This window comes from Pelobates fuscus, chromosome 3 (assembly GCF_036172605.1).
Source record: "Pelobates fuscus isolate aPelFus1 chromosome 3, aPelFus1.pri, whole genome shotgun sequence".
In the NCBI taxonomy this organism is placed as follows: Eukaryota; Metazoa; Chordata; class Amphibia; order Anura; family Pelobatidae; genus Pelobates; species Pelobates fuscus.
Window position 1 is genome coordinate 408,270,800 of NC_086319.1, and position 21,599 is coordinate 408,292,398.

General features: G+C 44.4%; 1 protein-coding gene across 1 annotated transcript; it reads left to right on the forward strand.

Annotated features, from left to right (window-relative positions):
* The first annotated feature begins 16,685 nt into the window (after positions 1-16,685).
* Positions 16,686-17,691, forward strand: LOC134601548 (olfactory receptor 11L1-like). The gene has a single exon (XM_063446067.1). It carries the CDS (start codon positions 16,719-16,721, stop codon positions 17,655-17,657), a length of 939 nt encoding a protein of 312 aa, XP_063302137.1. The 5' UTR covers positions 16,686-16,718; the 3' UTR covers positions 17,658-17,691.
* Positions 17,692-21,599: the final 3,908 nt, after the last annotated feature.

Genomic DNA, 21,599 nt, shown 5'->3' on the forward strand with positions numbered 1-21,599 from the left:
GGGCCCAGCCTTTACAGCAACAGTGACTAAAGAAATTTGGACTGCTCTGGGAGTGACCCTAGCCTTTCACACCCCTTACCACCCACAAAGTAGTGGCAAAGTGGAACTCATGAATGGCACCCTAAAAGCCAGAATGTTAAAAATGTCACAAGAAACAAAGATGCCCTGGCCAGAAAGCCTGTCAATAGCTTTATTCAGCGTTAGGCACACACCTAGAGGGAAGCACTCACTATCCCCATATGAGATTCTATTTGGGACTGCACCCAGACTAGGTTGTTATTACCCGCAACAGTTGCAGCTTCAAACTGATGTTTTAGTAGACTATGTAACTGAACTTGCAAGTGCCTTGAACAAAATACATGCCCAAGTTTTCTCTTCAATTCCAGATCCTGAATCTGATACGGGTACCCACAACCTGCTTCCCGGAGATTGGGTTCTGGTCAAGAAATTTGTGCGGAAACACACCCTGGAACCAAGATTTGACGAACCATTCCAAGTTCTCTTAATTACTTCAACCTCCGTCAAGTTGGCTGGCAGGCCACATTGGATCCACGCTTCCCATTGCAAGAAGACTCCTGCCCCAGAGGAAGCAGATACCGCACAACCATGTACCTCTGGTACATCATCTCCTTAATTAGCCTAATTAAGGCCCAACAAGTAGCCATCACCAAAGATGCCAGTGGGTATACCTTCTGGTACAATTCTTCATGTACCCGTGTGGCTACTTACACTTTTGATTACTGTGACATTGTAGATTGCCCATTCCCTACGTCACAAATTCAAAATATCTATAGAGATATCCCTCATTTAAAGGACCCCTATGTTTGTGTAGTTGAGAAACACTGGGGGCACAATTGTAACCATTGGGGGGCGGCGGGATGGAATGCTGGGCCTTCCTGGGGTTACTAACCAAAAAGTGCCTTATCTAAATTAGATGATCATGGTAGATCCCTTCTCCAAAGAATGACTCTGAGGAAGCCTGGAGGAGGTATACCAATGAAATTAATCCTAAATATTGAGCATCCCGGTCCAACAGTTGCAGACCAGTATGTAATGGGAATGTATTGGAAGAAAGGTTCCTATAACAAGCTAGGGCATTTCTACCTTAAAGATATGTGCCACTCTCCAGAGTGGCAAGGGGCCACCCGTATGGTCTCAAATCCATTAAAACCACACATCCAGTCCTTTAAAGACATGATGGCCATTGCTAACCCCACCTTTGAAGATACCATGGCCGCTGAAACAGGTTTTAATGATGTTAATTTATGGTTAGAATGGATGAAATATAATGCCAACAAACATAACAGAACCGCATGCTATGTGTGTGGTCGTGCCCGGCCTCACCTCGGCACCGTGCCCTTAACCTTGCCAGTAGATATAGAAGAATGTGTTTTGAGTCTTTTTGCCTACCACTACAATTTCAATAGGTCCCTCTGCAAAGCATGGACAGTGGAATATCCTCTCTTAGCCAAGGATGTCAAACCCCCAGACGGTGTTACAGTTTATAAAGGTAATTACACCTGTTATGCTAATTATGATGGAATTGGTAAATTCTTGGGTAACTTCTCCAAAGGGTATTGTGCCACCTACAGAACTGTCTCCATGAACCTGCTGCAATTCCATACTAGGTCATTGGGGGATATTTACTGGTTGTGTGGGGATTTACAGCTAAGATCCAGGATGGACAAGGAATGGTGGGGGGAGTGTACTCTGGCTAAAGCCATCATGCCTATACATATTATCTCTGACACACACCCTGACACACATGAGTCCAAACACACACCAACCAAGGTTAAGCGTGAAGCCCCAGTAAAAGGCAGTTTTGACCCTCACATTTACATTGATGCCATTGGGGTGCCTAGGGGGGTGCCCAATGAATTTAAAGCAAGAGATGAAGTTGCTGCAGGATTTGAATCACTTTTTACCATAGTTACTGCAAACAAGAATTTGAATTGGATAAATTACATTTATTACAACCAACAACGCTTTGTTAACTACACCAGGGATGCCCTCCAGGGTTTAGCCGAACAGCTGCAGGCTACATCCCAAATGTCCTTCCAGAATAGAATGGCCTTAGACATGATTCTAGATGAAAAAGGGGGTGTATGTAAAATTTTGCCCGACACCATGACATGTTGTACTTACATCCCAGAAAACACAGGCCCTAATGGTAAAGTCACCTTAGCCATAGAAAAATTAAATGAGCTCTCTGAAGAGTTAAAAAGGAATTCTGGGATAAAAGATCCCTGGGAAAGATGGTTTGGTTGGATGACAGGATGGCAAAAAGCTTTAATGCATATTGGTATGGCAATACTAATTTCTCTTTTTATCTTTGCTCTTCTCGTTTGTTGTGTCCTCCCTTGTCTGAGAAAATTCCTATTGAAGACTGTAGACCAAGCGGCACCCACTTTTGCACATCTGACAGTTGATGACCAAGATTTCCAAGATCTCAACTCACCCTGTATACCGCTGCAAACTATCCCCTATACTGATAAAGTGCAAAAGTTCTAGGTAGGGACCAGCTTAGGGACAGCATCCGTCAGTATAGGTAAAGTCTACCGTGTGGAGAAGTGGTGGGCTAGCCACCGTGGGATACCCATGGGAGTGAAGCGTTCGAGAGCCATACTGACGGATGAGATAGCCTACTAGGGCCAGCTTGAGGGACAGAATTGCACTTTGCATTAACACCTAGCTAGCGGCCACGGGGTTTCTGTGCCTTTGGGCTAACACGTCTTCTGGTATTAACACAATAAAGTTTATCTTTTTTAGAATCTAACATTTCATAGGGGGGGCTGATGTAGAATTATTAAAAAACCTGTATTAAACCTGTGTTGAATTTTTGCACTAACTCCATTTTAACCTCATTACCTGACAGATCCTCCATTTTAACTACATTACATGACAGAATTTCCTAACAGCATTTAGTATAATGAATAGAGACTGTATTTTCTAGAAAGACATGACTAACACCGGAATTATTGAGCTCCTGTAACATGCAACAAAGTATAGCCAAGGCCATGAGAAAGCTGCCCTAATGAAATGTTCTATTCATAAAAAGGACCCTGAATCTGACCACGAGTCTGACATCACTAACTACCCAAAATGACGCCCAAGCCCCCCTTCCCACCGAGTAAGCCTCGTGCTGGGTAAGATGGCACATGAGCCATCTGTCCACACCCGTGTCCAGAATAACACCACCTCCCGGTGGGAGGACACCTAGCTAACCACTTAGTTCTTGAGCCAATTAATAATATTGATGGGTGGACATTGACATAACCACTTAATAAACACTTAATCCAATTAATGATGTTTATTTACTGCTATCTTGATATGCAATGATGATGTAATTTTGCTCTTATAAGGGTCTGCGAGCCCACTTTTAATCAGATGCCATTAAATTTTCTCGAAGTGCTTTTAACCTGAACTCCATGTGTCAGTGTGAACTTACTTCTGCGTATACGCAATTTAATCATCTCAGATTTGGACAGGAACAGATAGACATTTAAACATATTTGTTTATTTCTAAATTAATCTACATCATAGGGGTAACAGTCTCTATTCTGCTCTGTGTCAGTGTGTATCATGGTCTCTGAGGACGGGGAACATACTCTATTCTGCTCTGTGTCAGTGTGTATCAGGGGCTTTGAGGACCGGTGTCAATCCATACCTGCCAAGAGACCCTATGTAAGGGGAACAGTCCCTATTCTGCTCTTTGTCAGTGCGTATCATGGTCTCTGAGGACGGAGAACAGTCTCTATTCTGCTCTTTGTCAGTGTGTATCATGGTCTCTGAGGACGGGGAACAGTCTCTATTCTGCTCTTTGTCAGTGTGTATCATGGTCTCTGAGGACGGGGAACAGTCTCTATTCTGCTCTGTGTCAGTGTGTATCAGGGGCTTTGAGGCCAGGGAACAGTCTCTATTCTGCTCTGTGTAAGTGTGTATCAGGGGCTTTGAGGACGGGGAACAGTCTCTATTCTGCTCTGTGTCAGTTTGTATCAGGGATCCTTAGGACAGGTGTCAATCCATATCTGCCAAGTGACCCTATGTAGGGGTAACAGTCTCTATTCTGCTCTGTGTCAGTGTGTATCATGGTCTCTGAGGACAGGGAACAGACTCTATTCTGCTCTGTGTCAGTGTGTATCAGGGGCTTTGAGGACCGGTGTCAATCCATACCTGCCAAGAGACTCTATGTAAGGGGAACAGTCCCTATTCTGCGCTGTGTCCTTGTGCATCAGGGGCTCTGAGGACAGGTGTCAATCCATATGTCAAGGTGTCAATATGTCATATGTCAGGTGTCAATCCATATTCATTGCGATTTAGGAATGTTAGGTGATTTCTGCCCTTTATGGATTAAAACCAGACTCTGCATCAACTGTGTAATTTTCCATAGGAGTTTTGCCATGGATCGCCCTCCGGCATGCCACAGTCAAGGTGTTAGTCCCCTTGAAACAACTTTTCCATCACTTTTGTGGCCAGAAAAAGTCCCTGTGGGTTTTAAAATTCGCCTGCCCATTGAAGTCATTGGCGGTTCGCCCGGTTCGCCGGTTCGCGAACGTTTGCGGAAGTTCCCGTTCGCCATTCGCGAACCGAAAATTTCGGGTTCGCGACATCACTAGTGCTCACCAATTTGAATGCTACTTAGTCTTCTCCAAAGAGTAACAATGTATCTCGAAACTGCCAGTTTCTAAAAAGAGCACACCTAGACTAAGTGGCATGCTGGATTAGCTCAATTTTATTAAGTCAGCATTAAAGTAAATAATGATATGATCGAAAAGGGAAAACTAAAAAATGGTGCTGCTAACGTAAAGTTCTGTACTGTGTTTGAAATACAAGCATAATCTAATGATCACTAGGGTTAGCAGTTAAATATTGAAAACATTGAAAAATAAAGCTGCTAAAATAAAGTTCTGTTCTGTGCTTTCGAGGGCAACTGTGCTTGAAATAAAGCATAATCTATCACTAAGTTAGCAGTTTATGATCGAGTGATACCTAAAACCGATCAGACTTGAAAAAATAGAATATGATGCCTGCAAATAAAAGTAGCTAAACAACAAGATCAATGTGACCACAGGTATTCATGATTCTTGATGGGATCCCAACCGGTGAAACGTGCGTCGGAGCTCCTGTCATACCTGTGGAGAAATAACAATAAAGAAACCACTGTGGTACACTGCAGAGGTAACCAAATTAGTAAAAAACAGTTTTTGTGTATACTTCTGGAATCATTTATGTAAATGCCCAAACCGCCGTTTAGTGGATGTTCCCCGGTCACAATACTGTAGTCGGGTAGCGTATGCAGTATAACCATGCGAACCGTTAATTAGGGAATCCTCCAAACTCTCGAACGGTACCGGTACGGCTTTCTCCCTTTTTGAGCTCCAATCCTACGAATCGCCACTTACAGCCTGTAACGGATCCTTACAAGCCCCTAGTACCTTTGAAGCAAACAAGGGAATTACAGTTTAAACTTCCATTCATTCCATTGTCCCCTGTTCGCATGGTCCCGTACGAATTCTGTGTGTAAAATATAGGTGGCCGCCATTTCAGGACTTTTCCACGTGGTCGCGGCCATCTTGTGCACGAACAGCGGTGTTTGCCTGTAACCGCATGGAACTGAAAACGGATACACAAACAGGCGAACACCGCTGAGTCCTCCAGACCTCCGTAAATTCGTATGGGAACTACCGAACGTCCCACCATTCGGTAGTTCTACTTCACCATCTATGGGGATTTCAGCGACCACCGAGATTCGTATGGATGACCAGGTTTTCGGGTCTTTTTACCGTGCGAACGGAGACTGACCGCAAGGCCAAAACTCATGGAACTAATTTCGGCTAGTTGGTCTGGGCGGTCGGTCAAAACTTTGGAACACTGTATCTCCCGAACTATACATCCGAATGGGCTGATTTTTGGATATATTGGTCCCCTGAAGGAGAGCTATCCAGCGGTACCGGATTTAAAGCTGTACCCCCTGTTTTTGGGGTACATCCAGAACTTGTGTCAAAAAGTGGACATTTTAATTATGTTATGTAGTTATCTGAGGGGAGGAGACGTGGGGGTGTTACCATATGTATTATTGGTTGTTTTCATCCTCCCCCTGGGAGTGTCCTGTATGTATCTGTTCCTAATAAAAAGCAGGCTGGGTGTTCCAGTCCTCAGTTCATCTTGACCCTTCAAAACGTAGCCTCGTCTCGTTCTTGGAAGGGGATTATTTGGGAAGATTACTCTGTTCCTGTTTGCAGCTGAACCTGATTCTCTCTGGATATCGTGGATGGGATTATACCAGCTTGACTTCTCCACAGCAGCTTGCAGGGAAAAGGACGTCTCCAGCGGCAGATACCCTCTCAATATCGGGGTAGCCGTTACATTGGTGGCAGCGGTGGGATGGTCCTTTTATCCAAAGAACAAGCACTGAATGGAGTCACAGTATGCCAAGCTGAAAAGACCCACACTAAAGGATTTATTGGAGAATCGTGGTAGGAGTGCCAGCAACAGACCACGGAGGGAGCTGATAGCTGACCTGCTGGAGCTGGACGAGATGGATAGGTCCATGGAGGTAACTGAACCCATGGCACCCATCAGTGAGGACGATGTGATTACGGCAATTGTACAGCGGAGATTAGCGTTGTATTCAGTCACGTCTACAGAACTAATAACCCAACTGCTCCGGGAAACAAGGGAAGAGATCCAAACCAAGAGGGTACAAGAAATGGAACTGGTAAGAGCCAGACAGCTCACTACACAGACAGTTCCTACCCCGCTACCCACTACTACGGTAAAGAAAATTCCCTTCACTGCATTTAAAACCTTTGTGGAAAATGAAGAGGAAATTGATGGGTATTTGGCTGACTTTGAAAGGCAGTGCTCTCTACATCAAATACCGCCAGAGCAATGGGTCACTATTCTGGCTGGGAAGCTATCAGGAAAAGCAAATGAGGCTTTTCGAGCACTGACTAAAGAGGAGATTGCACAGTACCAAAAAGTAAAAGAGGCACTACTCCGCCGGTACGCTGTAACCCCAGAGACATACCGTCGCCGCTTCCGGGAGTCCAAAAAGAAAGCTGTGGACTCCCACATGGAATGGGCTAATAGGTTACAGCGAGTGGCATCACACTGGATGCAAGGCTGCAATGCTAGCACGGGAGAGGAAGTGTTACAACTGTTTTTATTGGAACACTTCTTCCAAGGTGTATCTGCTGACTTGCAGGATTGGGTAAGGGACAGACGCCCTAACAATTTAAAAGAGGCAGCGCAGCTGGCAGACGAGTACGCTGAAAGCAGGAGGGTAAGCCAAAATACCCCAAGGCCAGCTATCAAAGTGGAGCAACGGCCCCCGGCTGCCTCGTCTCGACCAGAGTTCCGGGCTCCCATACCACCAGGACCAACCCGGCCTCAAGGACACAACAACTACCCCCGAGACTCGCATAGAATCATCTGTCACCGGTGCAACAACCCTGGACATGTCGCAAGGTATTGCCCGCTAGGACCAGCTGCTAATAATAATTGGAGGCGCAACTCCACAGAGAACAACCACACCCGTACCCCTGCTGCCCACTGTATAGAGGCCGAAATGGGCCCCGAGGAATGCCTGGGCATTTTGTATGAGGCAGATCCGATACAAGCCGCCTCCCCAGATAATCGCCAGCACCATAGGCAAGAGGTACGCGTGAATGGACAAATAGCCCAAGGATTGAGGGATACAGGGGCTACCATTACTTTGGTGCAGCGACACTTGGTAAAACCAGAACATTTGGCCAAACACACCGTTGCTGTCCGTGTTGCAGGGGGAGCTGTATTTCGTTTACCCACGGCCCGGGTACACTTGGACTGGGGGGTTGGGTCAGGAAAGACCACGGTGGGCATCATGGATAATCTACCTGCTGAGGTCGTCTTGGGCAACGATATTGGCCCTCTGACTTCAGCCTACTTGCCCACCACCGATGCAGCCTGCCCCGTAACCACCCGAGCACAGAGCAGGCTTACTGATGACACCACCACAGGCCAGGAGACCCAGGTAAGCAACACACAGACACGTAGGTCACACATAAGGGAGAAGCCATTAACGTGGGACACCCCAGAAGAGTTTGGGAGGGAGACTAGAGAGGACCCCACCCTACAGACGTACCGGGAGATAGCCGCTAGTGGGGGGAATGAGCATGAACGTTTTGTATGGGAACATGACAGGTTATACCGACTGACTGTGAGTAGAAAGAAGGGCTGTGCCCCTTCACAGAAACGCCAACTAGTGGTACCCAGAAAGTACCGGTTGGAGCTTCTCCGAATTGGCCATGATATTCCCCTAGCAGGACATTTGGGGGGTAACCGCACAACCTATCGGATAGCCCAGACCTTTTTCTGGCCGAATATTTCCAAGGATGTGCGGCGCTATTGCAGTACCTGCGACATATGCCAGAGGGTGGGGAAAAGAGGGGATCACCCTAAAGCTCGACTGTCACCTATGCCCATAATCGAGGAACCGTTTAGCCGGGTGGCAGTCGACCTGGTGGGGCCCCTACCTAACCCTAGCCCATCCGGTAAGAAATATATACTTACTGTGGTGGACTACGCTACCCGCTACCCGGAAGCCGTCGCCCTGGCAAATATTCAGGCCGACACTGTCGCCAGTGCCTTGGTGGGGATATTCACTAGAGTAGGTTTTCCCCGAGAAATACTATCTGACAGGGGGACCCAATTTACCGCAGATCTGACCCAACAGTTATGGAAGGTTTGCGGTATTCAGAACCTTCTCAGCTCACCCTACCACCCCCAGACGAACGGTCTCTGCGAACGCTTTAATGGTACCTTAAAACAGTTGCTGAGGACCTTTACCGCGGAATACAGAGACTGGGAGCGATTCTTGCCGCACCTCTTGTTTGCATATCGGGAGGTGCCGCAGGAATCCACTGGGTTCTCCCCGTTCGAACTGCTCTACGGAAGAAGGGTACGAGGTCCCCTCGACCTCATCCGGGAGCATTGGGAAGGGGAGATGGAATCTGAAGGGATCCCTATTGTACCGTATGTTCTGGAGATGCGGGACCGCATGGAGCGGTTGGCCCATGCGGCCCAGGGTCGACAGAAGCGTTGGTATGATAGGGGCGCCTGACAGAGAACTTTCCAGGTGGGTCAGAAAGTGCTGGTACTTAGGCCGGTAAAGGGAAATAAACTCCAGACATCCTGGCAGGGCCCTTACAAAGTAGTAGCGCAGGTCTGCGACACTACTTATGTGATTGCCAGCAATAAAGATGAGAGAATTCAGAAAACCTTTCATGTAAACTTACTAAAAGAATACCAAGAGCGGCCAGAGGATGTTGCCGCTATATGCATTTCTGCTACCGAGGACCCCGACAGCCTACCTATCCCAGACCTATTAGCACCCAGAAAATCCTCTAGCTTACTGGACACCATCCAACTAGGGGAGCGGCTAACCGCAGCCGAAAAGGGCCAACTTAGACAGTTGATAATGGAAAAGAAATTAACGTTCGCCCAGGAACCAGGGTACACCTCGCTAGCGACCCATTATGTCGAGACCCCAGGACAAGTACCCCTTAGACAGACCCCATATCGAATCCCTGAGGCAGTCAGGGGAGAAATGAAAAAGGAAGTACAAGAAATGCTAAGGTTAGGAGTCATAGAACCGTCTGACAGCCCCTGGGCTTCACCCGTAGTCCTAGTACCCAAAAAGGACGGAGCCACTAGATTTTGTGTAGACTATAGGCGACTCAATGACCGTACCGTAACAGATGCGTACCCCATGCCCCGAGTGGACGAACTATTAGACCGCATTGCCAGGGGGAGATATCTGACCACCATTGATCTATGCAAGGGATACTGGCAGATCCCCCTGGCCAAGGAGGCTATCCCCAAGTCGGCGTTCGTCACCCCATTTGGCCTGTACCAATTTAAGGTCATGCCATTTGGGATGAAGAATGCCCCAGCTACCTTTCAGCGCTTGGTGGATAGACTTCTTGATGGCTTCCAGGACTTTGCCTGCGCATACCTGGATGACATAGCGATCTATAGTGAAACATGGGGGGAACACTTAAGACATGTAGAGGCTGTACTGGATCAGATTCGGGCCGCAGGCCTGACTCTGAAACCATAAAAATGTAACTTCGGCATGGCCGAAGTCCAATACCTAGGACACAGGGTAGGATGTGGGAAACAACGCCCGGAACCCGCTAAGATTGAGGCGGTAGCTAACTGGCCCACACCACACACCAAGACGCAGGTATTGGCATTCTTGGGGACAGCAGGATACTATAGAAAATTTGTCCCGGACTATAGCACTATCGCTAAACCCCTGACCGACTTAACGAAAAAGAACTTGCCTAGGGTAGTCCTGTGGTCTCCGGCCTGTGAGACAGCCTTCCAAGCCTTGAAAAATGCTCTGATCAATGCACCTGTCCTATCTGCCCCCGTTCCTAACAAAAGATTTGTCGTCCATACAGATGCATCCATGTATGGACTGGGGGCAGTTCTGAGCCAGATCGGAGAAGATGGGGGAGAACACCCTGTCGCGTATCTCAGCAGAAAACTATTGCCCAGGGAAGTGAGTTACGCGGCAGTGGAAAAAGAATGTTTAGCCCTAGTTTGGGCCCTAAAGAAACTTACACCCTACTTATATGGACAGGAGTTTACCCTGATCACCGATCATAACCCCCTGGTATGGCTGAACCGAGTAGCTGGAGACAATGGACGCTTGCTAAGGTGGAGCTTAGCACTACAGCCATATAATTTCCACATACAGTATCGCCCGGGCCGCTTCAATGGAAACGCTGATGGATTATCCAGGCAAACGGAACTTTTACCGTAGCAGCAGACCGGACAGCCCCACGTTGACCCGAACAGGATCAATCCGGGTCTGCCGGAGTGTTCCACAAAAGGGGAGCAGTGTAACGGATCCTTACAAGCCCCTAGTACCTTTGAAGCAAACAAGGGAATTACAGTTTAAACTTCCATTCATTTCATTGTCCCCTGTTCGCATGGTCCCGTACGAATTCTGTGTGTAAAATATAGGTGGCCGCCATTTCAGGACTTTTCCACGTGGTCGCGGCCATCTTGTGCACGAACAGCGGTGTTTGCCTGTAACCGCATGGAACTGAAAACGGATACACAAACAGGCGAACACCGCTGAGTCCTCCAGACCTCCGTAAATTCGTATGGGAACTACCGAACGTCCCACCATTCGGTAGTTCTACTTCACCATCTATGGGGATTTCAGCGACCACCGAGATTCGTATGGATGACCAGGTTTTCGGGTCTTTTTACCGTGCGAACGGAGACCGACCGCAAGGCCAAAATTCATGGAACTAATTTCGGCTAGTTGGTCTGGGCGGTCGGTCAAAACTTTGGAACACTGTATCTCCCGAACTATACATCCGAATGGGCTGATTTTTGGATATATTGGTCCCCTGAAGGAGAGCTATCCAGCGGTACCCTGTTTTTGGGGTACATCCAGAACTTGTGTCAAAAAGTGGACATTTTAATTATGTTATGTAGTTATCTGAGGGGAGGAGACGTGGGGGTGTTACCATATGTATTATTGGTTGTTTTCATCCTCCCCCTGGGAGTGTCCTGTATGTATCTGTTCCTAATAAAAAGCAGGCTGGGTGTTCCAGTCCTCAGTTCATCTTGACCCTTCAAAACGTAGCCTCGTCTCGTTCTTGGAAGGGGATTATTTGGGAAGATTACTCTGTTCCTGTTTGCAGCTGAACCTGATTCTCTCTGGATATCGTGGATGGGATTATACCAGCTTGACTTCTCCACAGCAGCTTGCAGGGAAAAGGACGTCTCCAGCGGCAGATACCCTCTCAATATCGGGGTAGCCGTTACACAGCCAAATGGCAATAGGTCCTAAGCGGCATATAATCCCCATAAGCAGTCTCTAGTCGCCGGTAATAAAATCCCCCCAATAACGAGACCAAGCTCCATTTTGAGGGTAAAACACAAACTGGCTTTACTGTGGGCTGCCCGTATTTGTGCAGGCCTCCCACCTGGTGGACACTCCCCTAGGCGACCAAATGGGAGACTGGAATAACAGAAGGACATGGGGACATTTCAGACATACATCCCCCCAATATTCCCAGCATGCATCACAGTTTCCTCCCCTCTGCTTGGGAGATAATTGGGAAGTAATTAAATTATCTCCTCGAGCAGAGGCACATCGCCATTTTAACTCAAAGTTATAAAATACATTACAATCTATAACTTTATAACTGCCGAACATATTGCATTCGTATAACACATCCCCAGATAGCCTGTGTGGCAAACCTAGCCACTTCTGGACTATGATACGTAGAGGTTGTCGATAGGATGTAAGGGGGGACTGTATCTTCTATATTATGTGTGTATTGTATAGCACCGTTCGCATGCTGGCAGCCCTAAGCTACCAGCATGCAAACCCTTCGTTTGACGAATTGCGGCCATCCGGGCCGTTCGCCAACCGAACACGGGCTCCCCAGGTGGACCACACACTTAGCAGTCGTGTGGCGCTCGTTAACCGATTGCAACATTGTTGCAATCGGTAATTAAAGGCTCTCCTAGGTGGCCGTCGTTCGACTACCGACCATGCGGCGGTCGGCCATCTTGGATCCTTTGTCTCTCCAGCGGTGTTCGGTCGTCGAGCGCCTGGTACTGAAAATGGCTACTCAATGATACGAACACCGCTGGACTTCCCGAGCGTTCGGGAGTTCCGCTCTCATCGCATTATGTTTCCCATCGGCGTTCGGTAGTTTTAAACAGAACTCGACGGTTAAGTGTATTTTATGCGGCGTTCGGTCAGTTCAGCTGGGAGCTGAGCGGTATTCTCCCAAAAGATGCGCTCAGGTCCCAGCTACCTGCCGAACGTTCGGTCATTTAAATCTACCGAATAAAATGTGAAAACCGTATTTTAATACAGATTGTCAGTTCTGCTGCACGAGGGGATAATCCACTTAATCGTCCATTTTAGTGGGAGTATCCTTCTCGTGCAGCACAGCCTGTTGGGAAAATTACATTGCATGATGGGAGAAATCCCCTGGATTTACTGTATGGAAACCCCTTGCATGGGGAACTGCATAAATATGCCAGCTGTGAATAAAGCCAGTTAGTTGACTCCCAGACTGTGTTTCGTCCGGTTATTGGGAGGATTTGGGAATTTGCCTTACTTTTCCTCGCTGACTGTGGATGTACCTGTGGAACCAGTGGATATCGGTGATTTTAATATTGCCCTCCGCTACAGCCTGGATCTGAGTGCATATTATTGACGAATAGCGCTCAGATCCCATACGCATAGTTCAATTGCCATGGAGTCAAAGTCGGTTATAGTTCTTCGGTGTGCGATTGACTCCATGGGACGGCTATCTGGGTTCAAGTCCATTCGTGCTGTTACAGCTCCCGAACGGCCGGCGTTCGTTTACCTCTGTCGATTGAGAAGGGGAGGTTGATGGCTTCAGCGGTGTTCAGTTGAAAAAGTGTCCGTTTTGAGTTCCAGGAAATAACCATCGAACACCGCTGGGCTTTCGCATAGTCAAAATGGCCGTCGCCTCGTGGTCGACATACGAACGACGACCACCCTGTCTTCGGTCTTAATTGAGAAGTGGCTGCGGTTAACCTCAACATTCTAATTGGGATCAATAGGTTAACGAGCAGCACACTTCTCTCCTGGGTGGCAGTCCGTTCGGTAGTTGCGGTCGGCAAACAAATGCATTCCCTTAACCCAGGCCTACGAACGGGGAATACATGCAAATGGAAAAACAGACGAACATAGTATTTTTAGTCCATATGGATGGGTCTGTCATATATATATTTATATATATATATATATATATATATATATATATATATATATATTTGCAGTTATTTGTATATTATATATAGATAGATATATATCTAGAAAATCTAGAAAATACTCAATGGAAAATAGGGAAGCATATCTACAATTTACTGCTGTGGAGATCTTGTAAATCTTTTAATAATTCATAGTCATGTATTGGATGGTTTTAAGGATATTTGCAAGTAATACAATATGTCGATTTACAATTTGGAATTTTGCAAAGTGTTATTTACACTCTAGTTCTTTATCAGTCACATTAGGGAGTCATAATGAGGTGTCTGTGGATTTAAAATGGTATATTAAGCATTTGTTTGAAACGGATTTCTGAATATCACACGCACAACAAGATCCTCAAGGATGCCCATCGTGGTACATGCTAAGTATATATGGTTATTTGTGAGCTAGATTCATATGACGTTTGTTATTGTTATTGGTATTGCAATGTTTTATTGTAAATTGTTAGAAGGAATTTATGTGAGAGACGAGATAAGATGCAGTTAATGACTTTGTGATTTGTCCAGTGATCTCAATGTAGATTGTAAGCCCTTATGAATGTAGCTGTCTCTATAGTTGTCCTATATGATCTAAGTAACCTTTTTAATTATTGCTTAAATACAACAGTAGTAACTATAGATCTACTTGAGGTTTCCATGAGTATTGCTTAAGTGCAGATCAGGAGAAGTTTTAGAGGCATTCTCTATTAGCGCGTTATCCTCCATTGAATCAAGTCTTTAACTGTTTCCCAGAAAGATGTTAGAGAGATCATGCTGTCCGTATGATAATGAAAATTTGATAAAAGTACCGGACACAGCAACATCCAAAAGTCCATGTTCAAAGTATTATTGGAGGCTAACCAGTCAAGGTTTGAGTCTTAAAACCAAGTTCTAAATAACCAGGTCCTTACAATAATTTGTTCTGTACCTTTTGAATTATTGTGTTGCCACATTCAATCCTATTGAAGCATCTGAATTAAATAAACTGCCTCCAACCTGATATCAATTATCACTAACAATCTTACCAAACTGTCTTCTCTACTTCTAACTGTTTTCGAAGACCCAGAATCAATTAATCCAAACATTGAGGTGAGAATCCACTGACAGAGATAAATATGCCAACAAAACAAAAAGGTCAGTTTGTCTCACATTCTGATTAGTGTGAAAAATCCCTGTCACTATAGGAACAACTGTCACCTGGAAATCATTTTTGATAAAAATCATTTATTGGAAATATTGAAAATAAATAGATTTTTTGTAATGTTCTGTAAAAGGCTGTGTGGAGATAGGATTATTAAGCTAGGATAGCGAGGTGTGAAGAGGGAAAGCTGTTAACAGTTTTTTTTTGATGTGCAGTGAAAATCAGTGAGTTTTTATAGATTTGGAATGAAGACTGGGTTAAAGTCTAATGGAGCAAAGAAGGGAGTTTCAAAGGAACTAGAGTAGTTTTGAAGGCGAGAAGCAGAGGTACGGTTACCTAAACCATATAACATATGAGAAACCAATGCAAGAGCTGATGGACATGGCACTGCTGAGCACTGCCACAGCATTCGTCATAAACTGTATCAGGTTAAGATGGGAGTGCATAAGAGCAGTGAAAATCTCATTGCAGTAGCCAAGGCTGGAGATGAAATTGGCATGGATGAGTTCATCATACAGATAATCACATCCAGCATTAGGTAGGGGCAGATGTGAACTATACTTTTGTGATTTAAACAATGGGATTTGTTGATTGACTGGTTGTGAAGGAAAGATCGAAATCAATGAGAATGCCAAGGCTATGAGTATGGACAGTAGAGCTGATGATAGTGCCAATAAAGTGGATTGTGATAGACATGGGGATAGCAGTATTTGAAAGAGGAAAGACAAGAAGTCATATTTTGAAAAAACTGAAATTAATAAGTAAGCTTCCATTAAATTGCAGAGAGACAGTCAAGGACATAATTCAAATGTGAAAGACTGAGATCAGGAGAAGACACAAAGATGTGTGTGTCATCGTCATAGAAATGAGATTGGAAGCCAAATGGTAGGAAAGAGATTTAAGATCTCTTTGATTGTAGCAATCATCTCAGTGAAGTAAGTTGCAAAGTTTGGATTGGAAAGTTTAGTAAGAGGAGAGGCAACAGTGTGAATATGAATGTTTAAAGTATATAAGAAACATTTGGGTTCTCAGGAGGGTATGGTTATGAGCGAATTGAAATCGTTTTCTTTTCAGCAGAGAAAAGAGACAAACTTTTAGAATTTGTTTATAGCAAAGGTAACAGTAGAAGAATATTTCAAAAAATGATAGTGTGTTAAAGGCAGTGTAGATGGTTACCACTTTTTTTTTCTGAGATCGTGCCCCTTGTTCTTAATAGATGTTCTGCTTGCATAAAAAGGTTGCCTGGAATCTAGGAATGTAGGAAATGTAAACTACTATGTAAAATACTAGTGAACACTAGAATTGCAGATAATCCGGATCTCTCTCTCTCTCTCTCTCTCTCTCTCTCTCTCTCTCTCTCTCTCTCTCTCTCTCTCTCATCATTTGTACTTTTAACAAGGTTAAAATATAGAGCAGACTGTGACATTTTCCCAAAATGCTAAAACCAAACCTACATTGATATCTCAATAGAGTTGCAAAAAGGAGAATTTGAGTCAAATATGCCATATATGGAATTTCCTATGCATCATCGCTCTGTACACACATTCCATCTAGTTAAGTACCTTTTAGGTGAGTTTAGTGTTGAATGTGAAACTAAGATTCTCCATTTGCCTATAAAGCTTAAGTGTAAACTCTCTGAAACTCATTACACTATATCTCTCACGAACTTCCTGTATTTAAACAGAATATAATGTGCCAGGACTGTATGGCTCAACTGACTTGTAATTTACCGGTATTTTGTTCTGTATCTCTTCACCAACAGTCCTTGAACATGAAGAACCAAACGATGATCACTGAGGTCTTTCTCTTGGGATTTCCAAATCTCGACAGGTTCAGAATTGTAATCTTCAGTCAAATCCTTGGTATCTACCTTCTGACGTTATTTGCAAATATCCTTATTATTGTATTGGTGATAGTCAGCAAAATTCTTCATTCTCCCATGTACTTCTTTCTCACACAAATGTCAATTTCTGACATGCTTTTGACCACAAATATAGTCCCTAGAATGCTTTCTATAATATATAATAAAGGGAATTTCATGTCTTTGAAATGCTGCATTTTTCAGCTTTATTTATTTGGTGCCTCTGCAGCTTCTGAGTGCTTCCTTCTGACAGTCATGTCTTATGACAGATATCTAGCTATCTGTTTTCCATTACACTATAACTCGATAATGGACTCAACCTTATGCCTCAAACTGATTGTCCTGTCTTGGATATTAGGCTTATCACTAATGCTAATTACTTCAATAACAATATGTAATTTACAATTTTGTGGTTCAGACCACATTGACCATTTCTTCTGTGATGTTGCTCCATTACTGGAGCTTTCATGTTCTGATACCTTAGTAGTACAAATAGAAACTCTCTTACTTTGTGCCCCTATTCTAATAATACCATTTACAATCGTCATGGTATCCTATATTTATATTGTCCTTACAATTTTAAAAATTCCTTCTATTACTGGGAGACAGAAAGCCTTCTCCACCTGCAGTTCCCACCTGGCTGTGGTTTCTATATACTATGGAACTCTAATATGTACCTACACTGTTCCACCTAAAGGAAAATCTGCAACTTTCAGCAAAATCCTGTGTCTGTTTTATACTGTTGTGACACCAATCCTTAACCCGATCATATACACGCTAAGAAACAAGGACATCAAAGAGGCTGTAATGAAGCACTGCAAAATTCAAGAGTCTTACGGAAGTAACTAATCTTGTAATATATCACTTTGTAAGTGACCCCGGTGGTAACCTTGGCACACTAAAAATACTCCTGTTTTCTCCAAAAATACTCCAGAATGGCTGAACGGTGCTAGAGAAAGTCTAATTCTGCATCTGACTTCCTCGTGACCATGTTCTCCCGATAGCCCAAATGCCTCTTTAACACTTTTTACTCTCTACTGCACAATATCGCAACTCATTTCACTGAAAAGATTTTCGCAATAATGGATGAGATCTCTAATCTCAATTCTTACCCCAACACTGTTCCCTCGTCTTTTTATGCTCACTTGCACATGCTCTAATAGAAAATGTTTGTCCTTCCAATCTATCACTTGTTCCCTCGATGCTAGTACTTCACATCTCACTTTTACTCTTTCTCCTTCTCTTGCTCTGTCGCTCACTAAAATATTGAATCTCTCCTCTGTATATTTCCTTCACCCTTCAAGCATGCGACCATCATGCTGATTCTAAACAAGCCTAACCTTGACCCTAACTCCCCATTCCACTACCACCTTATCTCACTACTTCCATAGAGTGGTGTACACTAGATTGAGAAACTTTCTTGAATCCAACTCAAACTTCCATTATCTTTGCAGTTGAACACAAATCATTCTAGATAGATAAAATGGAACTAGGGGCATACCCTGGACATTTCTTAGTAGTGATGCTGCCATAAAGACCACAATATATAAAAAATATCAAAACTAATATAGTTTAACATTTTACAAGGTTATCAAAACAAATGTGGGGATTCAGTTGTACCATATGGTCATGTTTTTGAAGCCCACCACTACATCACAGTACCCCATTATTGGTGGGTACTACACTAATTTTAACATGGGAGATTAACATGGTAACTGGAATACTTACAGCTTGAACTGCTTCCACAGACTCGATAATTTATCCTCTATCTCCTCCAAAGGGGCTCCCATAGTGAATGGGTGGGGTGCTCAGCGTCCTTTGTAAGTGATTTTTCTCCCCTATCCTCTTACCCCTTTGACATTTTGACTGATTTAAACTACATGCATTTTTCACTTCATATTACTGTGGATTCCTGCAATAGAGATTGCAAAGTATATTGTGTTTATAGTTAGGTCTGGAAATAGTTGGACACTGACACTATTCTTTTAATTGTGACTCTGTATGCCACCACAATGGATTTGAAATGAAACAATCGAGATGCGATTGAAGTGCAGACTTAAAGCTTTATGTCAAGGGGTTGAACAAAAATATTGTATGAAACATTTAGGAATTGTAACCATTTTCATACACAGTCCCCTTATTTCAGGGGCATAAATGTAATTGGACAAATGAACAGTCATAAATAAAGATGTCAATTATTAATGCTTTGTTTGGAATGACTGCTTGAAGTCTAGACTGTCTATGGACTGATATCACCTAAAGCTGGGTTGTCTCATTTGTGATGCTTTGGCAGGCCTTTACTGCAGCGGTCTTCAGATTTGTTTCTTCCTTAAGCTTTGTCTTCAGCAAGTGAAATGTAAGTTAAATGCATGCTCGCTTGGGTTAAGATCAGGTGATTGACTCAACCATTGCAGAATATTCCACTTCTTTGCCTTAAAAAAAAATGCATTCACAGTGTATTCTGGGTCATTATCCATTTGTAAAGTGAAGAGCCATCCAAACAACTTTGCTGAATTTGGCTAAATCTGAGCAGTCAATATATCCCTAAACATTTCAGAATTTGTCAAGCTGCTTCTGTCTCCTGTTACATCATCAATAAACACTAGTGACCCAGTGCCAGCGGAAGGTATGCATGTCAATGGGGACCCAAACTTCTGGGCACTAAAATGCCTCTAAAAAAGTCCTGGAAAAGGCTAGAGGGCTGCAAAAGGAAGTAAAATGGGGGTAAGAGTAGGACAAGTGCCCTGTAAACAAATGTGGATAGGGAAATCACTTAAAATAACATAAAATACATAAAAATAAAAAATACAGCTGAGCCATAAAATAGCACTAGATGGAATCTTTGATTTTAGCTTTGGAAGAACATAACTCAAAATCTAAAGCATGGCTGTCAGGAGGATCACCAGAATTATCCATTTGAGAGAGGGTTGGAGTGCAGGGTATTCTCTTTCATTGTTCAAACTGAGCTCAACTCCTGATGCATGGAGAAAAGGCCTTCACAAGCCTCTGCTATCGTGTACATAGTTTATACTAAGTGATACATAGGTTGAGGAGGCGGTGACCGTGGCGGTGTAGGTGGAAGTGACGGTGGAGGAGGAGGAGGTAGCCAACATTGTTTTTTATTTATTTTTGATTTTTTTTAATTGGGGTAGCCCCCAAAATATTGGGACATATAAAAAAAGAAACATTTGCGGCCTGCGGTGCATTTCTTGCAGTCCAATAACGCCATCAGATTTTTAAAACTTTCCGTCTTCACGAGACGGAATGACAGCATTTCAAAGGCCAGGAATTTTGAAATGCTGGCATTCAGGGCCAAGGATCGCGGGTGGGTAGGGGGCTGTTACAGAAACACTAGTTTTAATTGTGTACCTTTAATTACTTGGGAGCAGCGTCTCAACCTTTTAACTGGCACTTCGAATACCGTCGAAGTGCCGAAGCCGTCGAAGTCACCGATGTAGTCGAAGCGGCCGCCATTACAGTCGAACACGTGGCGGCGGCCATTTTAATACAGTCAAATGCGGTCAGCGGTAACCTGTACCTTTCCCGATCCTTCGACACCACAGCCGGAGACTAAGTCCCGGCCGAACATTCGAAACAACCGTTCGAAGGGAACTTTGTCGTCTTTTTCATGGGAATAGATCACCACACGACTAGCGACCGCCGCGGAAGTTTAAACTGCATTTACTTCGACACTTCGACAAAAGCCGAAGTGCATTCGAATATTCGAACACCGGCTTCGGATGGAACTTTACCGATTTTCCGGCTAAACATCGACCGACCACACAGCCTGAATCTGTGGAACTGTTTCTGGGCTTGCAAACAGGCGTGCGGTCGGTCCAAAGAGACTTTTTAATATCTCTGGAACTACTGGACGGATTCCCACGAAATTTGAGTATGTTGTTCCACAATTTATGTTGTTCACAAAAATATTAGTTTTATTAATGTACTAGATAAAATGAGAAAGTTATAAAAATGTATAAAAGTGTATAAGTTTTAGCTTGGAGATAATTGAGTAGATACAGTAGGAAACTCAATTATCTCCCAAGCAGAGGGGAGGGCACCAGGGGGCTGTACTATTCTGTTATTGGTTATTTTATACCTCCCCCTGGGTGGGGTCTGTTTGAACCTGACTGTAATAAAAAGCAGGCTGGGTGTTCCAGACCTCAGTTCTTACTTGACCCTCAAATCGCAGCCTCGACTCGTTTTTTGGGCAGAAAGGTATCCTAGCTGTGCTATAGCTAGTGGGATTATTCTACACTTACAGGACTCATATGGAATACTATGGAAAGCAGCTCTCCCCTCTTCAGCAAATAGGAATCCAGACTACTAAGCGGTCCAGCTCTCAGCAAGCCTAAGGGTAACCGTAACAGGGGCTATTTCCTCTTTCTCTCCAGTGTTTGGGAGATGGACAGCTGGACGCTTCCATGGGACAGTGTGGAGATGCTTGGGGACGGTGGCGGATGTGGTGGCGTTGCTGCCACATCCTCTGTTTGCGGGGTGGCAGGTGCCACTGTCGCTCCAGAGGTGGAGGAAGAGGCCGAGACGGCAGCAGAAGAGGAAGCATAAGGAGCCTGAAACTTTTCTTGGTTTTTGAGGTGCTTTCGCCACTGCAGCTCATGCTTTTCATGTAGATGCCTGGTTATGCAGGTTGTGCTCAGGTTTAGAACGTTTATGCCTCGCTTAAGGCTCTCATTGCACAGCGTGCAAACCACTCGTGTCTTGTCGTCAGCCACTCGTCTGAAGAACTGCCATGCCAGGGAACTCCTTGGAGCTGACTTTGGTGTGCTCGGC